The sequence below is a fragment of the Eurypyga helias genome, unplaced genomic scaffold (assembly GCF_000690775.1).
Source record: "Eurypyga helias isolate BGI_N326 unplaced genomic scaffold, ASM69077v1 scaffold21005, whole genome shotgun sequence".
Lineage (NCBI taxonomy): Eukaryota > Metazoa > Chordata > Aves > Eurypygiformes > Eurypygidae > Eurypyga > Eurypyga helias.
Window position 1 is genome coordinate 1 of NW_010251066.1, and position 19,370 is coordinate 19,370.

At 41.3% G+C, this 19,370-nt stretch overlaps 2 protein-coding genes across 2 annotated transcripts in view; one reads left to right on the forward strand and one right to left on the reverse strand.

The window, feature by feature from the left end:
* Positions 1 to 667: 667 nt before the first annotated feature.
* LOC104509830 (sphingomyelin phosphodiesterase 4-like) lies at positions 668 to 4,809 on the forward strand. The gene is made up of 7 exons (XM_010151894.1): positions 668 to 762; positions 1,020 to 1,183; positions 1,858 to 2,063; positions 2,605 to 2,838; positions 3,613 to 3,744; positions 3,888 to 4,016; positions 4,483 to 4,809. Exons 1-7 carry the CDS (start codon positions 671 to 673, stop codon positions 4,807 to 4,809), a joined length of 1,284 nt encoding a protein of 427 aa, XP_010150196.1. The 5' UTR covers positions 668 to 670.
* Positions 4,810 to 9,213: 4,404 nt separating this feature from the next.
* The window catches only part of MED15 (mediator complex subunit 15), a 23,846-nt gene continuing 13,689 nt past the window's right edge, over positions 9,214 to 19,370 (reverse strand). The window contains exons 11-19 of the mRNA XM_010151895.1: positions 14,063 to 14,205; positions 13,606 to 13,733; positions 12,580 to 12,714; positions 12,122 to 12,185; positions 11,895 to 11,961; positions 11,291 to 11,451; positions 10,923 to 11,089; positions 9,948 to 10,046; positions 9,214 to 9,800 (exon numbers count right to left, since the gene is read on the reverse strand). Coding sequence (XP_010150197.1) covers positions 9,664 to 9,800; positions 9,948 to 10,046; positions 10,923 to 11,089; positions 11,291 to 11,451; positions 11,895 to 11,961; positions 12,122 to 12,185; positions 12,580 to 12,714; positions 13,606 to 13,733; positions 14,063 to 14,205 — 1,101 coding nt within the window. The 3' untranslated portion in view covers positions 9,214 to 9,663. The remainder of the gene's footprint in view (positions 9,801 to 9,947; positions 10,047 to 10,922; positions 11,090 to 11,290; positions 11,452 to 11,894; positions 11,962 to 12,121; positions 12,186 to 12,579; positions 12,715 to 13,605; positions 13,734 to 14,062; positions 14,206 to 19,370) is intronic.

The following is a 19,370-nucleotide window of genomic DNA, read 5'->3' on the forward strand; positions in this document are numbered from 1 at the left end:
TCCTGACTGAACCCAGCACAAGGTCCTAATTTCTAAAACAGTAGGTCATGAAGAAAAGTAATACGATACTAATTTGCGATGGATACTGCAAATACTGCCTCCTGCAAGCAGGAAAAGAAATACCGTGATTCCTGGTAATGAAGGAGTTTAAAAGTGCAGAACGTAGCAGGGCTAGATCTTGCTCGCTAGACCTATAGAGAGCTGTATTGCAGTGTCTGAGGTACACAGGTAAGGCAGGATGGCAGAAGAAATGTTTGCAGAGGCCATGAGAACCTGCTCTTGACTCAGTCCAATCAGGACTCCACTGTTTCCTCAGGTTGGTGGGTATGTCTATGCAGAAGATGAGCTGAAATTATATTAATGTAGCATCTTATTTACTTTCTGGAATGGAGATTCAGTGAACGCTACCAGAGCTGTTACATGTAGCCACCTACTACTTTCTGCAGTAGCTGTTTGAGTGCCATCCTACCCTAATGAACATGCATTTAGTTTCTTCAGATCTTTTTCAAAGATACTCCTAACTACTAGACAGCGCTTTATTCCTAAAAACTTTAGTGTCATTAATATTCACTAGGTTAAAAAGACATACCAACACCCCCTTTCTGTCATCCTTTCCAGACACTGTTGATACTCACGTGTGTTTACCTGTGATTTTGCTTAGGTCCTCGAGATGTGGTTAAGTTACTTGCAGCCTTGGAGGTATGCTCCAGAAAAGCCGCCACAGAGTGCAGAGCCCTCGCCTCGCAGCGTGTCGGAGAAATGGTAAGGAGGAAAGCAGCTGAGAGTCACCAAACCTCAAATTTATGCGGGTTCCAAGTAAAACAGCAGGATTTCAAGAACCATCCACCAACTTTCATTAGCTTCCTAGAAGATTTCTTCCAACACAAACCTGTGTTTTGAGAGGAGTATTTGTATGTCTCAGTGCAAATAGACCAAAACATTCCCTTAATGACTCATTTGGCAGGAGACAACAGTGATTTAGATAGCTGTACTCACAAATCCTGTGCTCGCTTTGACAGGGCTGCCTTCATTCAAGATAACCTGCTCATGTATACCAAGCTGTTTGTAGGATTTCTGAACAGAGCTCTTCGAACAGACTTGGTCAGTCCAAAAAACGCTCTCATGGTGTTCCGAGTAGCCAAGGTCTTTGCTCAGCCCAATCTCGCTGAAATGATCCTGAAAGGTAAATGGATATTTTGACATCCTATGTTGCCCTGTCTTGGTCTTTCTTCACAACGGCTACCTCTTACTTCAGAAGCACGCAAGTGAATAGACTTACTTTCCCATTTTGCATGCCATTTTGCCATTCTAAATTCTGTGTCTTCCTTAATGTTTGTCATACTTGTTTAATGTCCACGGTTCTTTTCTAACCACCATCATTTAGATTTCTTCCCACAATTTTTCCTTAAAGAACATAATATTGGGTGTTTGCAATGAAGTCAGTTTTTCTTACACTTGTCTTGTTATTCACCTCAGGATTAAAACTGCTCATACTTCTCAAGGTATCTCTACTTAGCAAATTAGCTAATCATGTACGCACTTCAAGAAAATTAAGATAGCGTAAATTTGGGAGAGACTTGACAAGTATCAATGTCTTAAGTGTCATGATTCTCCACTGCCTTTGTTGAAAAAGCGTTGCAGGCTTACAATGATGTCTGCATTTAAACCCACTGACATTTTCTGCTGTGGGCAGGGAGGATTAAATGAAAAAAAGGTAATTAAGTCCTTTCTCCCTAGAACTACCTGCCTATCTAAAAGCAAGTGGCCCAGCAGACTTGATGCTTTGTAGCTAGACCTTCCCCACACAAATCCAGGAGTATTATCAAACTGCCTTCACTACTTTTTCTCAAACTCTAGGAGAACAGTTATTCCTGGAACCGGAACTTGTTATGCCCCACCGTCAACACCGACTTTTTATGACCCCCACGCTTGGTGGGAGCTTCTTATCATCGTGGCCTCCAACTATTACCGATGCCTCGTTTAAAGTGAAGAGCCACGTTTACAGCCTGGAAGGGCAGGACTTTCAGTATAAACAGATGTTTGGCACAGAAGTCAGAAATTTGGTAAGCTGCTTCTCGCCTGTCTTTCTACTCTGACAGGGGTTTTCTCAGTGCTGAGCATCCATATTGTGAGAAGAGGGGGAAAATTCACACCCTGCACTGTTGTATACTTCAGGTGGCTTCTGGGACATGAGGCATCTCAGTCCAGCACAGCTGGAAAGATATGCTTGCTCTTTGCTAAATAAGTTAATGTGACAGCTGGCTGCCCTAGAGTAATACACTGCAAGTTATTTCCTCTCGAACATGCTGTGAACTTGTGATTCACCGTATGGATTCGTACCCATCAGCAAGTCAGATAAAAAGAGCCAGAGGGGGAAAAAAGGGAAGCTGAAAAACCTAAGCAGCACTCAAGTTTCTTAAATACTTCAACAGCAAAGAACTACCTTTGCCCTATTGGAAATGCCACTCGCAGCACAAGTCGATGTGAGCTAAGAGGGTTTGCTGGGTGTGCTCTCACTGCCAGGTGTCAAGGCAGAGTTTCATCCAGTTACTGATGCTTAGTGGTCTTTTATGTTTGTCCCACATAATTTTTTTGTTGTTTCAGGTGTTAAAACTGGCTCAGTTAATTTGCCAGGCGCAGCAGACAGCAAAATCCATATCGGACCACTCCACAGAGACAACGGCTAGCCAGTCCTTCTTCTCATGGTTCAGATTTACACCGTCCGAGATGAACGGTTCCTACACAGGCAATGACCTTGATGAAGTTGGGCAAGACAGCATCAAAAAAACAGATGAATATTTAGAGAAGGCACTGGAATACTTGTGCCAAATCTTTAAGGTATGCAACATCTTTCTAAGAACTCTCCCTGTGTGGAAGTGCGAGCATGAGTCAGGACTCCTCATACGTACTTTGGTCACTGGGGCACTTTGTGGGGTCACAGAGCCCAGAGACCCCGCTAGCAAACTTGGTAGTAAATATCTTTCTGGCTTGACTTTATCTGACCTCTTCAAAACTGCTTTCGGTATAGATAGAACTAGATGCTCTTAATATCTAAATATTAAGCCCACTTTGTGTCAAGTGATCACTTTTTTGGACCCTGTAGTTTATACTAAGCCTGTCTCTTCGCTTGTGCCTGTTCTCATGTTTACAGAGGCAAGACGTGGCTTAAATTTTAAAAACAGTCCAGTCTCTCCTAAATGTGAAGATCTGTAAAAATGAGACAGGTCACTGCAGCTTTAGATGAATAGATGAACTAGAACTAGGCTGCTGCTTTGGTTAAACTTCAAAGAAGAGGTGAATTGCTCTGTCAGCCACGTTCCCTTTTACAGAACTGACCTAGAGAAGACAGCTCTTTGACAGCTCTCAAGGAGTAAGGGGGACACAAAATAGACCCTCCCCACACCCCCCCTTAGGATTTGGTGAGCACAGGCAAGAATCTGGGGGCTCACCTCCTTTTGATGTCTAACCGAGGAGCCGTTAAGCAGTTCTTGCTATGTTCTTCTGTGCTGGCTGTCAAAGGCTTCCGCGGCTAAGGAGTCTGGGGAGAAAGGATTGAACTGGAAGCAGGGGTAGGTCAAACACCTGCTTTACAACTGTCTCATTCTTGAGTAGCTGAATGAAGCCCAGCTGACCCAGATGATGATGAAGTGTGGAACAGCTCAAGACGAGAACAGAAAAAAACAGCTTCCAGACTGCATTGAAAGTGAGGATGGGCTCATTCTTACACCCCTTGGCAGGTACCAGGTGAGAGGAGAAAGATTCCCTATAGCTACCCTGGATTGTCCTTGAAAAAAACAAGTGTCCTTCCACGTGGCTAAGAGAGGTGCCTGTCTAAGGGTGTTTTAAATTCGAGCTGCAAGATAAGGGGTTTATTTTCCTGTTTCTAGATCATGAACGGCTTACGTAGATTTGAGGTGCATTACCAAGATGATACTGAGCTTCAGCTCATCCGAAGCTATGAAAATGCCACTCTGGTCCGCCTCCTGTTTCGTTTATCCTCAGCGCTTAACGAAAGGGTAAGTACAGCACAGCCTCCTTTTATATTTTCCATTGCAAATTCCTGTTCTTCGCTGCACCCAAACGTACATGACGCTTGGCTTGGTCTTGCTTCATCTCCTCTGTTGTGGTCCAGGTGGGTATTTCCTAATAGCATCAGGCCTGCTCCTCTACCTGCAGTTCTGCTTTTCCTTCACAAAACATTAACATCTTAAATGATTTCTTTATGCTTGATGGACAAGAGGAATACAATTAAAAATTACTGTTTCTGAAACAGGAAAAGCAAGTCCTTTTCTTCCTGTAGGTATGACAGATAAAAGTCAAATCTGCACTAAAGCAGTTCTGCTACTTAAAAGTGCATTTTGATTCCCCCGCATTTCCCAGAATCCTCATACTGCAAACGAAAATTGTAGAAGAGGTTACCCTTACTTTACGATGGTAGTCACAGTAGAATAGTAGTGTTTAAACTTTGCTTCCTTGCTGCAGTTCGCCCATCAGATGGATGTGCTTTGCTCCAGGGAAGATTTCCTTGGCAGACTTTGTCGCTATCATCTGACCAACCCCCAACTGATACGGAGAATCAGGTACAGTCCCAGGGTGAAAAACAGAACCAGCCACAACTGGGGACCAAGAATCAGTCTGAGGTTTCTGGCTAGCTACAGGACTCTGTTTTCTTTGCTGATGATCTACTTCATTGCATCCTGGTTTTACGTTGGGCCAGTGGGCTGCACATTCATTATCCTCATCGGATATTTTCTGTATGCTGTAATAATGACTTTTTTCTTTGAAGGATGGAAACCACATGAACACTAATTACCTTCTCTCAGCTTACATTTGTAAAAATAAATGTTTTAAGGATGAGCCTGGGATTCAGTGACTAAAACGTTGGAATTATTAAATCAGATCTTCCTAAAGTTTTTTTTTTTTAATATTAAAGTTAATTGAGTTTTATAAACAATGATGTGGCCTTGTGGAGATAATTAATGTAAATTTTATTTTTATAAAAGCGTTCCTATGGAATCTAGTGAATGACTTTTTTTTTGAGGGGGGAAGAATGTGTCATCAATATTTAGAAATGAACCATGCCATATGCAGAAACACTTCTGAGTCAGAGATAACTGCACTGAAGCCTCTTGCACCGTTCTAAAGCAAGAGTTAGCTATAGGCAGAGCAGTTAAAGGCAACAACCTGCCAAGAAATTTATGGGAAGTTGCACTGACAGAAAACAAATCAGAAGAGAGGCCAAGGCGGCAAGAGCGGCATCTTGCAGCTTGAAGCTACATTTTAACACACCATACCTGCACACAAAATTCATATGCTTTACCTGTACTGGTTGGAAGCACAGGGAAAAGGACAGAGGAATGCAGTATTTCTGTACTGCCTGCTGCTGCAGAACAGCATTTTTGGCAAGGCATTTTATTCCTCACACCAAGCTGCTGTGAGATATGTGTCTTCACACAAAGATTGACATATTATCACTTGTCCAGTTAGATCATTTTTTTAAAGGCTACTGCAGTTAGAAAACAATGCATTGAGGGATAAAAGTCTTTGCATTGAGGGATAAAAGTCTTTAAAGACTCATCGGGTTCCAGTTGGAAGTCAACCCCCTCAACTGGGAAGCACTCCCCAGAGAAGCAGAAGGTGGTTTACTTCAGTACATTCCTTAGTAGGACAGAGCCAATATCAAAGCCCTAAGTGATACGACAAACTGCCAAAGTGACTGCTGCCTAAACAGACGTGACAGTAAATGACACAGAACAACAGAGAATGGCCAAGGACAGTTAGGATCTTTCACTCTTATTATTTCCTTCCTCCAGCTAGAAAAGGTGCGCTAGTCGCACACAACCAGTTTTAGCAGGAACCTGCAGTTCTTTTCAAGATGCGATTAGAGTGAGGAACGTGTTCTACCATTTCTTTAGGTGGGTTGTTCCAAAGATTGGATCATTCTGTGAAGACATTTAGAGTTTGACTGACTCTCGCATATTTCTACAGAAGTGACAGGAACTGTGCTGCTTCCTACAGCCCCTCTCAAATACTTGGTGCTTTAAGGTGCCATCCTTACGAGATGGTATGCTCAAAAAAACCTCACAGATATCATACAGGTGAGAGAGAAGAGCTGTGGTAATACAGGTAGGTCTCTCTACAAGGTAGCACGCACCAGAATGGAATCAAAGAATCCTTTTAACTTAGTCCACTGATACGCAAATCAGCTACATCAGCTCACATGGTCAGTATGAGCCGTATTGGCTCTCTAGTACATTTCATGCCTCTTATGGTCAAATCTGGCCCATAAAAAGTGATCTACGAGTGAAAATGCCTTTTCCTTTGTGCAGAAGGAACGAGGTCAGAGCAGTTTTAGCATTACATTCTAGTGGGAGTCAGTAGTTTTGGAAGAGGGAGAAAAATACACTTTCCTAAATTTAAGCATCACCATATCCTGTAAGATAATTGTAATACATTAAGGCATAAGTATTTATGGGAAAAGGAGGAGTCCAGAAAACAAAGGCATGGTGCTTCAAAACAGGAAGATGATCAACACAATAATTCCCAAAAGGGGTGCTGCCAAGACTGTTTTCCCTACGTTCTGCCCTGAAGCATCCAGTCTCGAGAGCCTAGCAAGAACGACCAGCCCCAGGAGCCAAAAGGCAGGTGTGTTGTGCTGGGCTTGGCAGGTACTGAGGCACCTGCTGCCTGGCCGTGCTGGACAATGTCAGGGTAGCTCACACAGCAAAGATACAAAGCTGGATTTTAATACGGAAAAGCTCTGCCTCACATAACAAGTTTGGAAAAACAGCAGAACAGCCAATCACATAATATCCTAGTTCCATAGAGAAAAACAGTAATTCACTCAAAATACCAAAACTTTGGGGAAAAAAAGTCTCACTGAAGTTTGAAGTCTCATCAGACAGACAGGATCCGTCACACAATTCCCTGAGCTCACCAACAGGACAGCAATCCTACCCCTATTCCTTTCCTGATTGAACTAGAAATGCTTCCAGACACTTGCAGTGACCCTGACTTGCTGCCCCCTCTCTGCAGTCTGTCTGCCACACCAGTGCCTGTCACTGAAGATTCAGTTTTGCCACCAGTGAAGCACATGCCAGTGAACAGCTTTGAGAGACGGGAGAACTCAGGCTACTCAGAGAAGCCACCTTAACTGAACTGCACTTCAATTCAACTCTGTTCCTTATTACTGCTTCCACACTTACACCCAAGTTTCGAGATAAGACTCTTCACTTGCTACTGTCCCCTCATTTCAAGTAAAAGCTGCTGAGGAATTAATTTTGTGTGCCATTTGTTCAAGAAAGGAAAGGATCAGGCTGATATCTTATTTCTGATTTCTTAACAGACATGCATTTCTGAAAGACCTGAAGCCCTCAATTTTTCGTAACGGGCATTTTCTGAATTCCCTCTTAATGCCCCAAAAGCACCTGAACATTCATCCTAACTTCCTCCCGCTTTGGTACATCTTTCCATGGATTTGGGAATAAGCTTGTATTTATTTCAGCAAGATCTGTAAGCAGCTTATGCCCGTTCACGCATCAGCAGCTAAGGCAGGCAGCTGTATCGATACGCTGCGACTGATCTGACAGGTTGTGGGTACACACCCCACTTGTGCTTTTCATGCTTTATTCCCCAGCTGAGAAGGTGCTCTATGTTGGGCTGCCTCCCCCACCCTCTCGGCTAATGTCTCGCTGCGTCTTGTTGGAAGGAAAACTGAAAGGTTCTGCAGTAAAAGCTCTGGAACCTGCACAGTTGCTGTGAAGCTGAGGGGCATGCATGTTTTGCACCCGTTTCCAGGTAGGTTTTAACAAGATTGTTAAGAAATAAACACTACAGGTGTCTCTGTGTTAGAACCTGGCAATATCTGTAAAAACTCCACCTGTTTCTACCCCCATTTCTTGGGCTGTGACTTAATTATGTATTACAAACTATATTGCTGCTGCTGGTTCTTTGGCCTTAAGGAGAGGCAGACATCTAACCACACCTGTTAAAAAACCTACATCTCTCCTTTGTAGACACCACTACTCATCTCCTGACCCGGTTTTCCAGTTCACTATGAGGACAGGAAAAACAGTGTTGTGTGAAGAGCCGTTTACGATTTCCTCCCCTAACCTTCAGGGCATATGAGTTTTCACTTACCATCGAACAAAGTAACCATCATCCAGTGGAATGATGTAACCATCAACAACAGACCTGGTTTCTAAGGATGACATGGGAAGAGCAGCGTAACGTTAGCATCCAACACAGGAATAATAATAAATTTATTACAATAGAAACAAACAGATAATGCATGAGTTCATGTACAAAATACTGATCGCATTCTGCTGCCTCAGTCAGTACTTACTAAGTACCCACATTTAAAAACATCCTAAAACTGATGACACCACACAGATTTACAAAGGTCATAGCAATTCCTTGACACTACTCTGAGAGAGCCCAGCTACTCTTCAATCTTTGCTGCACAACACAGGGAGATGGAGCAGGGTATAATGGGAACATCTGAAATTTGAAATTCTTCTGCACCAAGAAATTAAGAGTGAGCAACTTAGCAGCATGGGGAGAATAAAACAATCACACTATGCACGAAATCAGAGTTACTCGCGGCAAATGTTTTCATTAAAAGTGCCCAACAGTATGGCAACTCATAACCGACTAGAGTGCCCATCACTGCTCAAGGCACAAAATATTAGTTGTCAATTCTACTCCTCAGCTATTTTGGGTTTTTTCCTTTTCTTTTTAAACAGAGTGATGTAGCACAGCAGCATTTTCACGGAACTGCATCAAGTCCCAAATGAAGCCAGACACTTCAGAGACTTTTAGTGAAAGAAGACACGTAGCGACAAGCCTGCAGGACTGACCTGTGTTACTGGGGCTTTATACTGTTGGGTTTTCCCCCCACCTTTATGTAGACATTTGCTGAGTTTATAGAGGAATTCAGTGTGGACATTAAGCTCCCTTCTTTCTCATCACCTTACTCTTTTGGAGTGAGAAACATGTGGTCCGTGCTAACCAAAAACCGTTTATACAACATAGTGTTTAAAATAAGCTATAAAATACTTTGTGATCTATTTGGTTCCCGACCCCCAAGTACAATTATCCACATAATTTCTCACATAATTGAGGGATGCCTTAAAAAGCTGTAGCTTATCCAGTCTCTGGGCAAAGCTAATAGGCAAAAGGATTCCTGCAACCACTGAGAAGTTCGCAAGCACATTCGGGTTGCAGCTGATTTATTTCTGGGGCAGTATCAGGTCACAAAACATACAGTCAGAAAGGAATGCTGGCACTGAGGAAATTTTGAAGCAAATTAGGACATTCTCTCCCTACTCTCTCTTATACCAGACTCCCTGATGGAAGTCCACAAATAATTTCTTCTCTAAGAAGACAATAAAAACACATCCTAATACAGTCTCAAGACCCATATATACATATTTTGTATATTTGAAAATGCTGGCAAAAGTCCACAGAGGCAGAAGATAAAAAGCACAAAAGCTAAGTCTAACATCAGGTCCTCTACTGAACCTGACACCTAGAATCAAAACAACATAAGGCTTCTTTCTTCTGAAGTACCCTCCCCAAAATGCCTGTGATTTTCCAGTGGCATGTGGAAGAGGCCAGCTGGCGAGACCTTCCTTCTTGCTTCACAATTTAGAAAGTGAGATGTTACGCAGCAGAGAGGCAGGCCTGACGAATACTTTGTGCCCAGGTGTTTAAGAGTGCCGTGACTGAATGCTTGTCTGGAAGTTGCAGTAGTTTTGAAGTCATGTACCGATACACTGACTGCAAAAAGGGATTGGCTGCTGGAAAGAAAAAAAAAAAAGAAGAAAAAAAAAGATAAACAGTTACAATTTATAATAATTTTTAAAAATAGTAATGTTAGGTGTTCACATTTCCCCACTATTACCACATGCACATGCCCAACAAGTGTCATGCTAGAAGCCTCATACCATACTGTCTAGGGTTTTTTATCCACAGAGGGCTCTGATCCGGATAGTCCGCTGGAACGCTGAGCTGTAGCGGTGGGACATTTGGAAGATTCTTGTCATCTAGAATGCAAACACACGTCCCATCAGAATAAAGCATACCTTGGTGGACAGAGGGGTTTTTTGTGCACAATTCAGCTTGGTTTGTAGGCTCTGAATCCCAAGGAGGAACCAGGCTGTACATCTCCATTTTTACTAGAAAACAATCTCATTGCTTACTTTAAGAACACAGCCTGGCAAACACAGCTCCATCTCTTACACGTTTCTGCACCTTGCCAATCTCACCATTTCATCAGCTGAACTTCACTAAGTTATACACCTCATTTTTGAAAATTTAGTACCCTCTGTCCTCATATTCAGGACAAAAAGAGTTCAGATTTCTCAAACAAAAGGGAGGAGGAAAGAAACTATTTTCCCCATTGGAATCCAAGAGCAAAACAAGTTAATAGACTACAACATTTTATGATCATTCAGCTAAGACCAAAAAAACCCAAAAGCAATCTCAATTTATTGCTTGAACGTACATCACTGCAGTGATCGTTAGTACAAACTGAAATAGAACTTCACAAAAATTAACTTGAGGTTTCTGTAGCTCTGTCCTGGTTGTTGGAGGAAGAACAATTCTCACGTATCAGTACAGGTCAAATCAGGAATCAAGAGTTGCTATCAACAAGTAATTTTCTAGACACTTAAATGAGATTACCAATTGCAACCTCAGTGCAAAGGAAGGATCAGTGTGAATGAAACCTCCATGTGTACCCTGAAGCAGGCTCTGCAGAATGTCATGACTAAGCAGTGCAATGAATCTGGTCAGTACAGACTTCGTGCGGAAGGCACAGGTCGGCAAGATTCAAAACTGGTAGCAAACAACTCTTCAAACTTCTACAGTCAAGCTCAGCACTCCTTTCTGAATTCAGCCTTTAGTTTCTTCTTGCTTACCTAGCTTGCATATGAGATGAACTGTGCCATTATTACTGCAGTGGGAAGGGTCCAGGTTCACCAGGAATTTAGGATTTAATCTTGCAACTTCCCCTTGTAAGACATTTGGTATTGTTTGTCTTTCATCCTCTTCATATTTCCGTTTTCGAGGGGAAGCAACTGGGGCTCTACACAAAATACAGTCCACAAAAGGATTAGGCGAAAGTGCAATACCAACACCACATTTGTCGAATATTTTACAGGTGTAAAAAGGAAAGATAAAACTCACATCTGTCCATAAACCCATCTGTTCTTTCAGGGGTTTCTACAAGTTATTTTTTCCTTAAATAAAGAACACTTAAGACAGAGAGCAGGTCAACGATACATACGTGATCGGTGGTCCGTGGATTGCGGTCATAGCTGGCATAAATGTACGGTAAAGGGAATGGTTGAAGACTGGTGAACGGATGTTGGCCAAAACAGCATCCAAAAGTGGCTGACACAAGTACTGCTGTTTGGTGGGGGGCACCGGGGGAGGCGGTGGAGTTGGCTAAAACACAAGAGAAGACCCTTTTCAATTAATCATCAGCAAAAGAGTAATCTCTACTACTGATTCTGCAGAATTTTATAGCAGATGACTTCCAGTGCATGAAATGTGAACAATTCTCAACACTGCATACAGTAATGTTAAGAGAGATCGGGGCGGGGGTGGGGGGAAGCTGTCTACAGCTTTCTTTTAGGACACCTGCAAAAGTTCACCGAATCACTTGACTGTGCACAAAGCACTATTTGAAAGTCCAGTGAAGAGATACATACAGGAGACGTAAATGAAATAAATGCTTGCCTTGTTTCTTCCCACTTTCTTAATTTTGTCCAACCTTACTTGAAGTCTTAACAGCACGAGCAACAAGAAATGCAAAAAGTGGTCTTACCAAATCATAAGGCCTTTTGAAACTAATTGTTTCTCTCTTGCTAGCACAAAGCATTACATACCACAGCCATATCATTTTTCAGCTTCTCCAGAGCAATTTCACATTTCTGCAGTGTCTTCAGGGGGCACCTGCAGGAAAGGTGAAGTTTCATCACCACAAAACGGTCACCTCGGCTGAATGCTTGTGCTATCTGAGACCCACAGAAAGCTTCAATTCCAAGGTGGCTGGATGCTAAACAACTGATTTCTGGGGAACCTGATGTCCAGCCAAACAGAAAAAAAGAGTTACCGTTTTGAAGGGTCAGTCAGGATATCCAACAGACTCTTCATTTTACTCAGGTCCTTCTTCCTATCTGAAATAATGTCAGAGACACAAGCAATGACTACAATAGCTTCCACACTTGCAGACAGAAATACAGTACAGTGTTAAAAGTGAAAATACGAGCCAGCACTGAAGAAGGTAGTGAGGATCAAAGATCTTATATCTAATTGTATTTCCACTGTGTAAGCTCTACGTGTCTCAAAAACATCAGAAGTAAAGGAAAACTGATGGCAAACTAAGGATGAGGCTTTTACCCACTCTGCACAGTAAACTCTTTACAGTCATAGGGAAGAAAGAGCAACTAATTTTCTCAGTCATTCTTAATCCCTGGAATAGAAACCACCACAAAAGGCAAGGTACCGCTTCTTTCATCAGAAAAGATAGGTGACAGAGAGAAATGCATAACTAAATATAGAGAACCTCACCTTCGTTTTTATCTATTTTATTGATCATCCTCCGGAGTGGCTCAATGTATTTTGATAGCTGTTTGAGTTTCTCCAGATACTGTTGCTCCTCTGACTGACTAGAATTGGCTGGACTCATGACAGAATTTGGATTTCCTGGCAAGACATAAGAACTAAATGTCACAGGGATGGTAAAAGTGCAGAACAGCATTCTCACATTTCAGAATCTAGATCTGAAATGCGGCACTCTCAGTGTAGTTCACACCAAACAGCCAAATCCACAGCGGGATGCCCTCCACAGTTTAAGTGCTTGTCCAACCCTCTAACCTTTGTGTAGAAACAACTTGTTCTGTGGAAAGAACAGCAATTCCCATTTAATACACTTTTTTTTTTCTGAAAAGGTCCAAAGTTTCATATACCCATTTTCTAGGTCCTCATTTTGCCTTCACTCTGGTGTATTAAACACTAAATCAACACACTGATTTTGCTGCAGTTTTCCTTAAGTCGGTGCTTTCCAAACTGCAGCGCACACAACACTGGTATGAGAAGGAGCCAGTATGCTACTTCCATTCACAGTATCAGAAACTGCTTATTACATCTGGGAGAGAGAAGAGCACAAGTGTCAGAGAACACCTAGGAAGGTGTTTTGGAGCAAAGCAGCCTGCCACTTGTGATTAAGTGGTTACAGCCTTTACAATTGCATGCTGTTGCTAAGGGTTCCTTCCTGCACGGAGCCAAGCAATCATTATGCCTCTATAAGCCTACTCCATGAAGTAAAGTATCATTCTTTTTTCAAAAGACTGGGGAAGTTAGAAAAACCCATTACATATTTCAGTGATGAGAAAAGAGGTTTCAATTGATTCTGAGATACCCATGTTGTTCTGTTACGTGGGGCATGTGACATGTTCACTACCTGCACTGCTGACTGCTTGGTAGAGCTCATTAAAGTTTACATTGTGCCAAACAATAACAGGTTTCCTGGGAACTATCACAGTTACTAAACGTACCCCAACTCACAGTCTGCAGTGCAGTTCTCAGATCACTTACCTGGAGTGTTTAAAGGACCTGGGGATGGCACACTAAAGTTCTGAGGTGTCCGTGCAGCTGCTGGACTCTGGGATGGTTGTGGAGATGGGCTGGGGAGAAAGCTGCTGGGTGATGGAGCTGGGCCAGAGCTGAAAAATAAGTACAAAAATCAAACCTGCCAAAATCTGACAAGGAAGCATGACTAGCCTGTGAACAGATATGCTTTCAGTAAGCATCGCTATGGCACTCTCTAGCTTTGCCAGCAGCAGAGCTACTCAAGAGTATTTCATACACAGCTTCTTTATTTAAAAACAGGGGGTTCAGAGTGTATTTGGCACAATCCCACCTGTGCTTTCACTGAAATTCATGTTGAAATTCATTCACTCCAATGGAAACAGAGTAAGATATATTGAATGCTTCTGAAAACCTCACCCTTATGGCACTGACAAAGGCCCTCAGAACTTGCAGTCTAGCTCACCTGACATTTGAATTTGGCTGAGAATTTGGCTGGCCTGGCTGAGGAGATGGCTGTGGCTGTGGTGGTGGAGGCATTGATTGGGGTGTTTGAGCTTGTTGGACAGGAGATGGGGATGACATCATAGTAATATTGTTCTGGCTGACCTGAAATGTGGAAAAAGGTAAGATCAATAGCAACAAAGGGGAGTACAGGATGGGAACCTAACTAAAAGGCTTTACCTATGGAGAGAAGTGTATCCTCAGGCCTACAAGAAATTAAAGTGTTAGTTTCCTGTTCTCCCTCATAATGTCAGTCCCATCTGTATCACTTCTGAGGCTCTCAGGGCAGTAATTAATATCAGCTTTACTAGAAATAACCATTAAAACTGCACATAATTTGAATAACTGTATAATAATTGTTTTTCATTTACAAACCATCATGTTAAATTAAATCTCACAAGTGCCATCTGAAAAACCTGTACTTCATTAGAACTAAAAAAACACCAGGAAGAAAAGACAGTTTTAACTTAAGAATTAACAGCCATAAAAACCCCTCCTTATATTGACATTTTAATTACAATCTTCAAAGGTCTGTTAGACTTGACTGTAGCTTCCCAACAGGTTTTCTTTAGAAGGAAGGAAGAAAAGTTAAGTAAGCCAAACCATCAGCATCTTGCTTAAACGTTCAGCCTTGAAAATCTGGGTGGAGATAGAAACACTCCAAACTGAATGGCTGCGAGGGAAAAAAAATGAAGTAGCTTTCTGACCTTTGGAGAATGATGAGGTGTGCCTGAAGGACGAAAAGATGAATAAGAGCACTTCTAGAACAGCAACAAACTCTGGGTAATAACTAAATTTATCCTGTACACTACAAAATTCCAGAACCAGATGATGCTCAAATTATAGCAACTTCTCACATTTGTTCTAATGGACATTCTGCCCCCTCAATCACCTAAAACCAAACAGAAGTACGTGTAATCGTGGCCAGGAGCATGGTATAGCAATGCAGATATTAAGTGATCATCTGTTTAAGGTACACAGAGCTCTTAACGACCTATACAAAATAAATTGAATTAGCCTGCAGGGGCCACACACTGTGAGTCAGTAACCTCTGTGTCCATTCAGTAAGTCACTGATTATCACCTTTATGAAAGAACAGCTCTGTTTCCCTCAGTCTAAACCATTTTAAGCAAAGGTCTCAGTAAATCCATAAGTCCCATACACTTCATGGGCACTGCAATTTGGTGTTGTCCTTCACTTATTAAATATCCAACTAAATCATCCACCTGTTTCCAGAGGACATGATATTTAGCACATTCAAAAGTAATTATTGTACGGTCTACTTTTGCATCTGTGCACTGAGTATGACAGGAAATGCTTTGCTTGGAATATCACAGCTATGCAAGAGGTCACACTCCACAAACACACACACAAAAAAAAGGCCCAAACAATCCACAGCTAGGTGCAAATGTAAAACTAATAAACTTGAATATACTACTTTATCATCTATTAAAACAGTTTAAAAACAAATGCAGTCTGACATACTATGATTTTTACTTTGTTTTAATCTTCAATAACTCCATTACTTTGGCAACCTCTCCTACAAAGATAGTATCTAGAACAAGTGAGGCTGATTTTATTTTAAATCAGCTGTTCTATCTTCCTTTTCTCCACAATCAACACACACTGAGACTGAGCTTACTGTTTTTCACAGGAGGTGGATTCTTTAACAGCATGTGTCTCCTCAACACTTGGAAAAGCATTTCTGAAACTGAAAAACATAGTCTGCCTCCCACAAAAACCAAGCATCTGACCACTGTTTGGAAGGAAGCTGGGATAATACTGCAGAAAACACTCCCTAGTTGTTTTTACAATTCTATTTAACAACAAGTGATTTAGAACTTACCCATAGGGATGCTGCACCCATTTTTCATCAAGTCAAACTAAGACCACTTTTGAGTGGTTCATCACTTCCTGAAAATTAGGTCCCTTTTAAGTGTCTCACGTTGGTTATATAAAATTACTTGTGAAAACTTAAATCCTTGTGTTTTGGAAATGAAGGAGAAAGATTTCATTAGGGTTTTGGGGGTTTTTGACCGATTTAAGATTCTGTATCTGCTTCAACACCAAGGTCACTTCACATTAATTTACTAGTGTTGCAGAAAAGCAAAGCAAAGAACATGCAGCATCTACTGTGCACATAAGCATAGAATGAATTAGCTCTGATCTGGTTTGCATTACCCCTTCCCATTTAAGTACATGCATAGGCCCACAGCTTTTCTTCTTACAACAGGTTTGCTCTCTGCCAGCTTCATTTCACAACACTGAAGGCTAATGCCCAATACTAAGCAAAACTGCAACATTTTCAAAAACATGCACTCAAGAGATACGTAATCCTGAACTTACTGTCTCACTTTTCTTTGAAAGCAGTTGATTTGCTACGTAATCATTTCAAATGTCTTTCTATAGAACAGATTTAAAGACATTTCCAGCTTTAGATCTCTACACTATTTGCAGGATATGGATTAGGATCATGACAATTTAATGAATTTTCAACTTCTAGGGAAAGCTTTTTCCAACTGACTCCCACTAAAAAGGCAGCCTAAAAAAAAAAACCAAACCAAAAAACCAAAAACTGATACGCCCAAAGGAAAAAAAACCACCTCCTGCTAAAGCTTTAACTCCATCAAACTTATTTAGCTTCTCATTTAACTCCAGAGTTAAGCCATGTTTACTGTCTATTTGTATACCCTCCATCTTCAACATATATAAGGAAATGTAATTACCTATATTTTTCACTGCAGGATGAGATTTTCTGCATCTATAAGCATATTCATGGACAACTATAACAGCCCAATGAACATGAATTTACTCTGCAGCAACTTTCTTTACGCTTACAGTGACCTGATGATGACATCAAGCTGTAATTTTCTGGTCTTGCCCAAAAGATATTTAGACTTGCATGACAAAGGTTTGCACTTAATATCCACTAAACCAAAGCTATCCTTAGTGTTTACAACACATCATGCTGGAAGATAAACTTAGCTGCGAGGTCTACCTCCAGTCTGCTGAGCCTCAGGCAAAGAATAGCCCGAGTTGGTAAAGTTAGTGGGTTTTTCAGCAGCTCCTGGTAGCAAGTGTGTACAAGATGCAGAAGCTAACAGCAAGGAAAAAGAGACTGCAACAAGGAAGTGATGAGTAATAATGAGGAACAGTAGGAACGCTTTTACTCTAAAGGAAAACTCTAGGAAGTATTTACTGTACTTACAGCTGCAACGCTAATAAGCCAGTAAGCACAGCCTTGCCTGCTCTGTTGCAAACAAGCTTTAAAGTTACTCTGCATTGTGTGACAAAATGTAAAATCTGCAGAGCTTCAAACTAAGTTCAGATACAGGTTTCCATATTCTCACTCATGCCAGTATGTTTTGATTTATTTTAATATTAACTCAGTTTTACTTTTTCTCTCCCTATATTTTCAGTTTGCTGAAGATTTCTATGCCAACACTAAGTTGGAAGTTCGTGCTATTGCAGACAGAACTTCAAGGTTTTGGCACTAGAAATACAGGAGAATGATTGGTACTAGCATACCAATAAATATTAATCTTTCAAAATTTCAAGATCAGCAGGTTTCTTGAGCCAATCCAAGTAAGGTATATGAAACTTCTCTTGGCTGTTCAAGACGTGCCAGTAACATTGACTGTAGCTCATGTTTATAACTATTCAGGCACAAACAAACTTCAGCTAAAAAAAATTCAGTTCTACTCCTCTAGCAATTCAAAAGATCAGGAGATTGTAGAGTGCAATGTCATATCAGTAAGTATATTCTTTTGACTGAAAGACCGTAACAGCACCAAAAAACCCAAACAAAAAAACCCCACTGCAGAATCTGAGCCTTCAGATTAAAAAGGTAGACTGACATTTGCATCATATGGGATAAAAATAAACAGCCACACAGTATTGATATCACATCTGGTCCTCGTATTGAAAGAGATTACCGGTGCAAGACCAAGATTCTTTTCTAAAGGGAGAAGACACTCTGAGCCACCTATCATCAAGTTTAAAAGACTTTTGATGCTGCAGTCAAGAAAATGACAGTCTACCAGATACATGCTACAGCCCTTTACTCCTACTGTGACCAGCTGCAGGGGCTCTGATGACAAGGAAGTGATAACATACCCAACAGGCAATATTATTTAAGCATTTTACAAAATTAAAAGGCATAAATGACAACATTTCTAATCCACCTAGAACCTGAACAAAGTGTTTTGGCACACAGCACTAGATTCATACTGATCCAGAGCTGTCAAGCATGTGACATGTCAGACTGGCTTTAAAAACATGCTTCCCACCACCATCAAACCATGACTCACTCACTCGTCCTAGCACCTCCTTAGGAGCCATTTCCACTCCAAACATTGTTCATCAAGAAATTTCCTTTCTTCATCTGCCTTCTCTAATTGTTCAGTCTTCTGCATAATTTTCACAATCCTTGGCATGCTACCGAGAGCAATCTTTGGTTACCAATTCACTTGGTGTCAGAAATCAAAGCTCCTCAATAACCACAGACATGGCAGCACTAAAAGATTGGCCTACAGCACTGTGTGCTTCAACTAGACGTCTTTTGTTATGAATCATCTTAAATATTAGCAAATATAATACTTAAATATCTATCAGAAGCCCTCATTGGCAACCAAATATTGTGGATACTTCATATGGGAGATGATTGTCTCACGCTATACAGACTGCTACAGCAAAAGAAGCTCAAAGTAAATTCTCCTTTGACCCAACAGCTACGTCTGGGTTTTATTTCAGTTCACATATAAACAATGACCTGGACTGAAATGCCCACCCATCTTAGGCCAGAAACAACAACAGATGTCTTTGCTTAGGTCTGCAGAGTATTTCTGGTCACTGAATCTACTTTAGCAAATCCTGAGAAGAAAAGGCTGTGCCTACTAAACTTGATGCAGCAGCACTAGGAAGCAGTTCCAGACATTCCATAGCCCCAAGACAAGCTTGCAAAGGAAACAAGAGTTCAAAGAGTGAAGAAGCTTTCATTAACCCTATGAATCAAATGTACCGGCATTAAGAACTAAAACCGCACCTGGTATTAAATTTGAAAATTATTAGTATCTAGAAGAACAAGACGTGGTGTTCATGAGCAACAGACAGGAAAATGCAGTTGAACTCTATCCCACCATCATGATTTGTATTTAAACCAACACCAATCACACAAGGCTCAGCAAACTTCTGCTTACCAGTAAGACACAAACCCCTCGTTCTGTGACTTACTGCTAAGAACTCAGTTCTGTTTCATTCTAGTTCTCCCC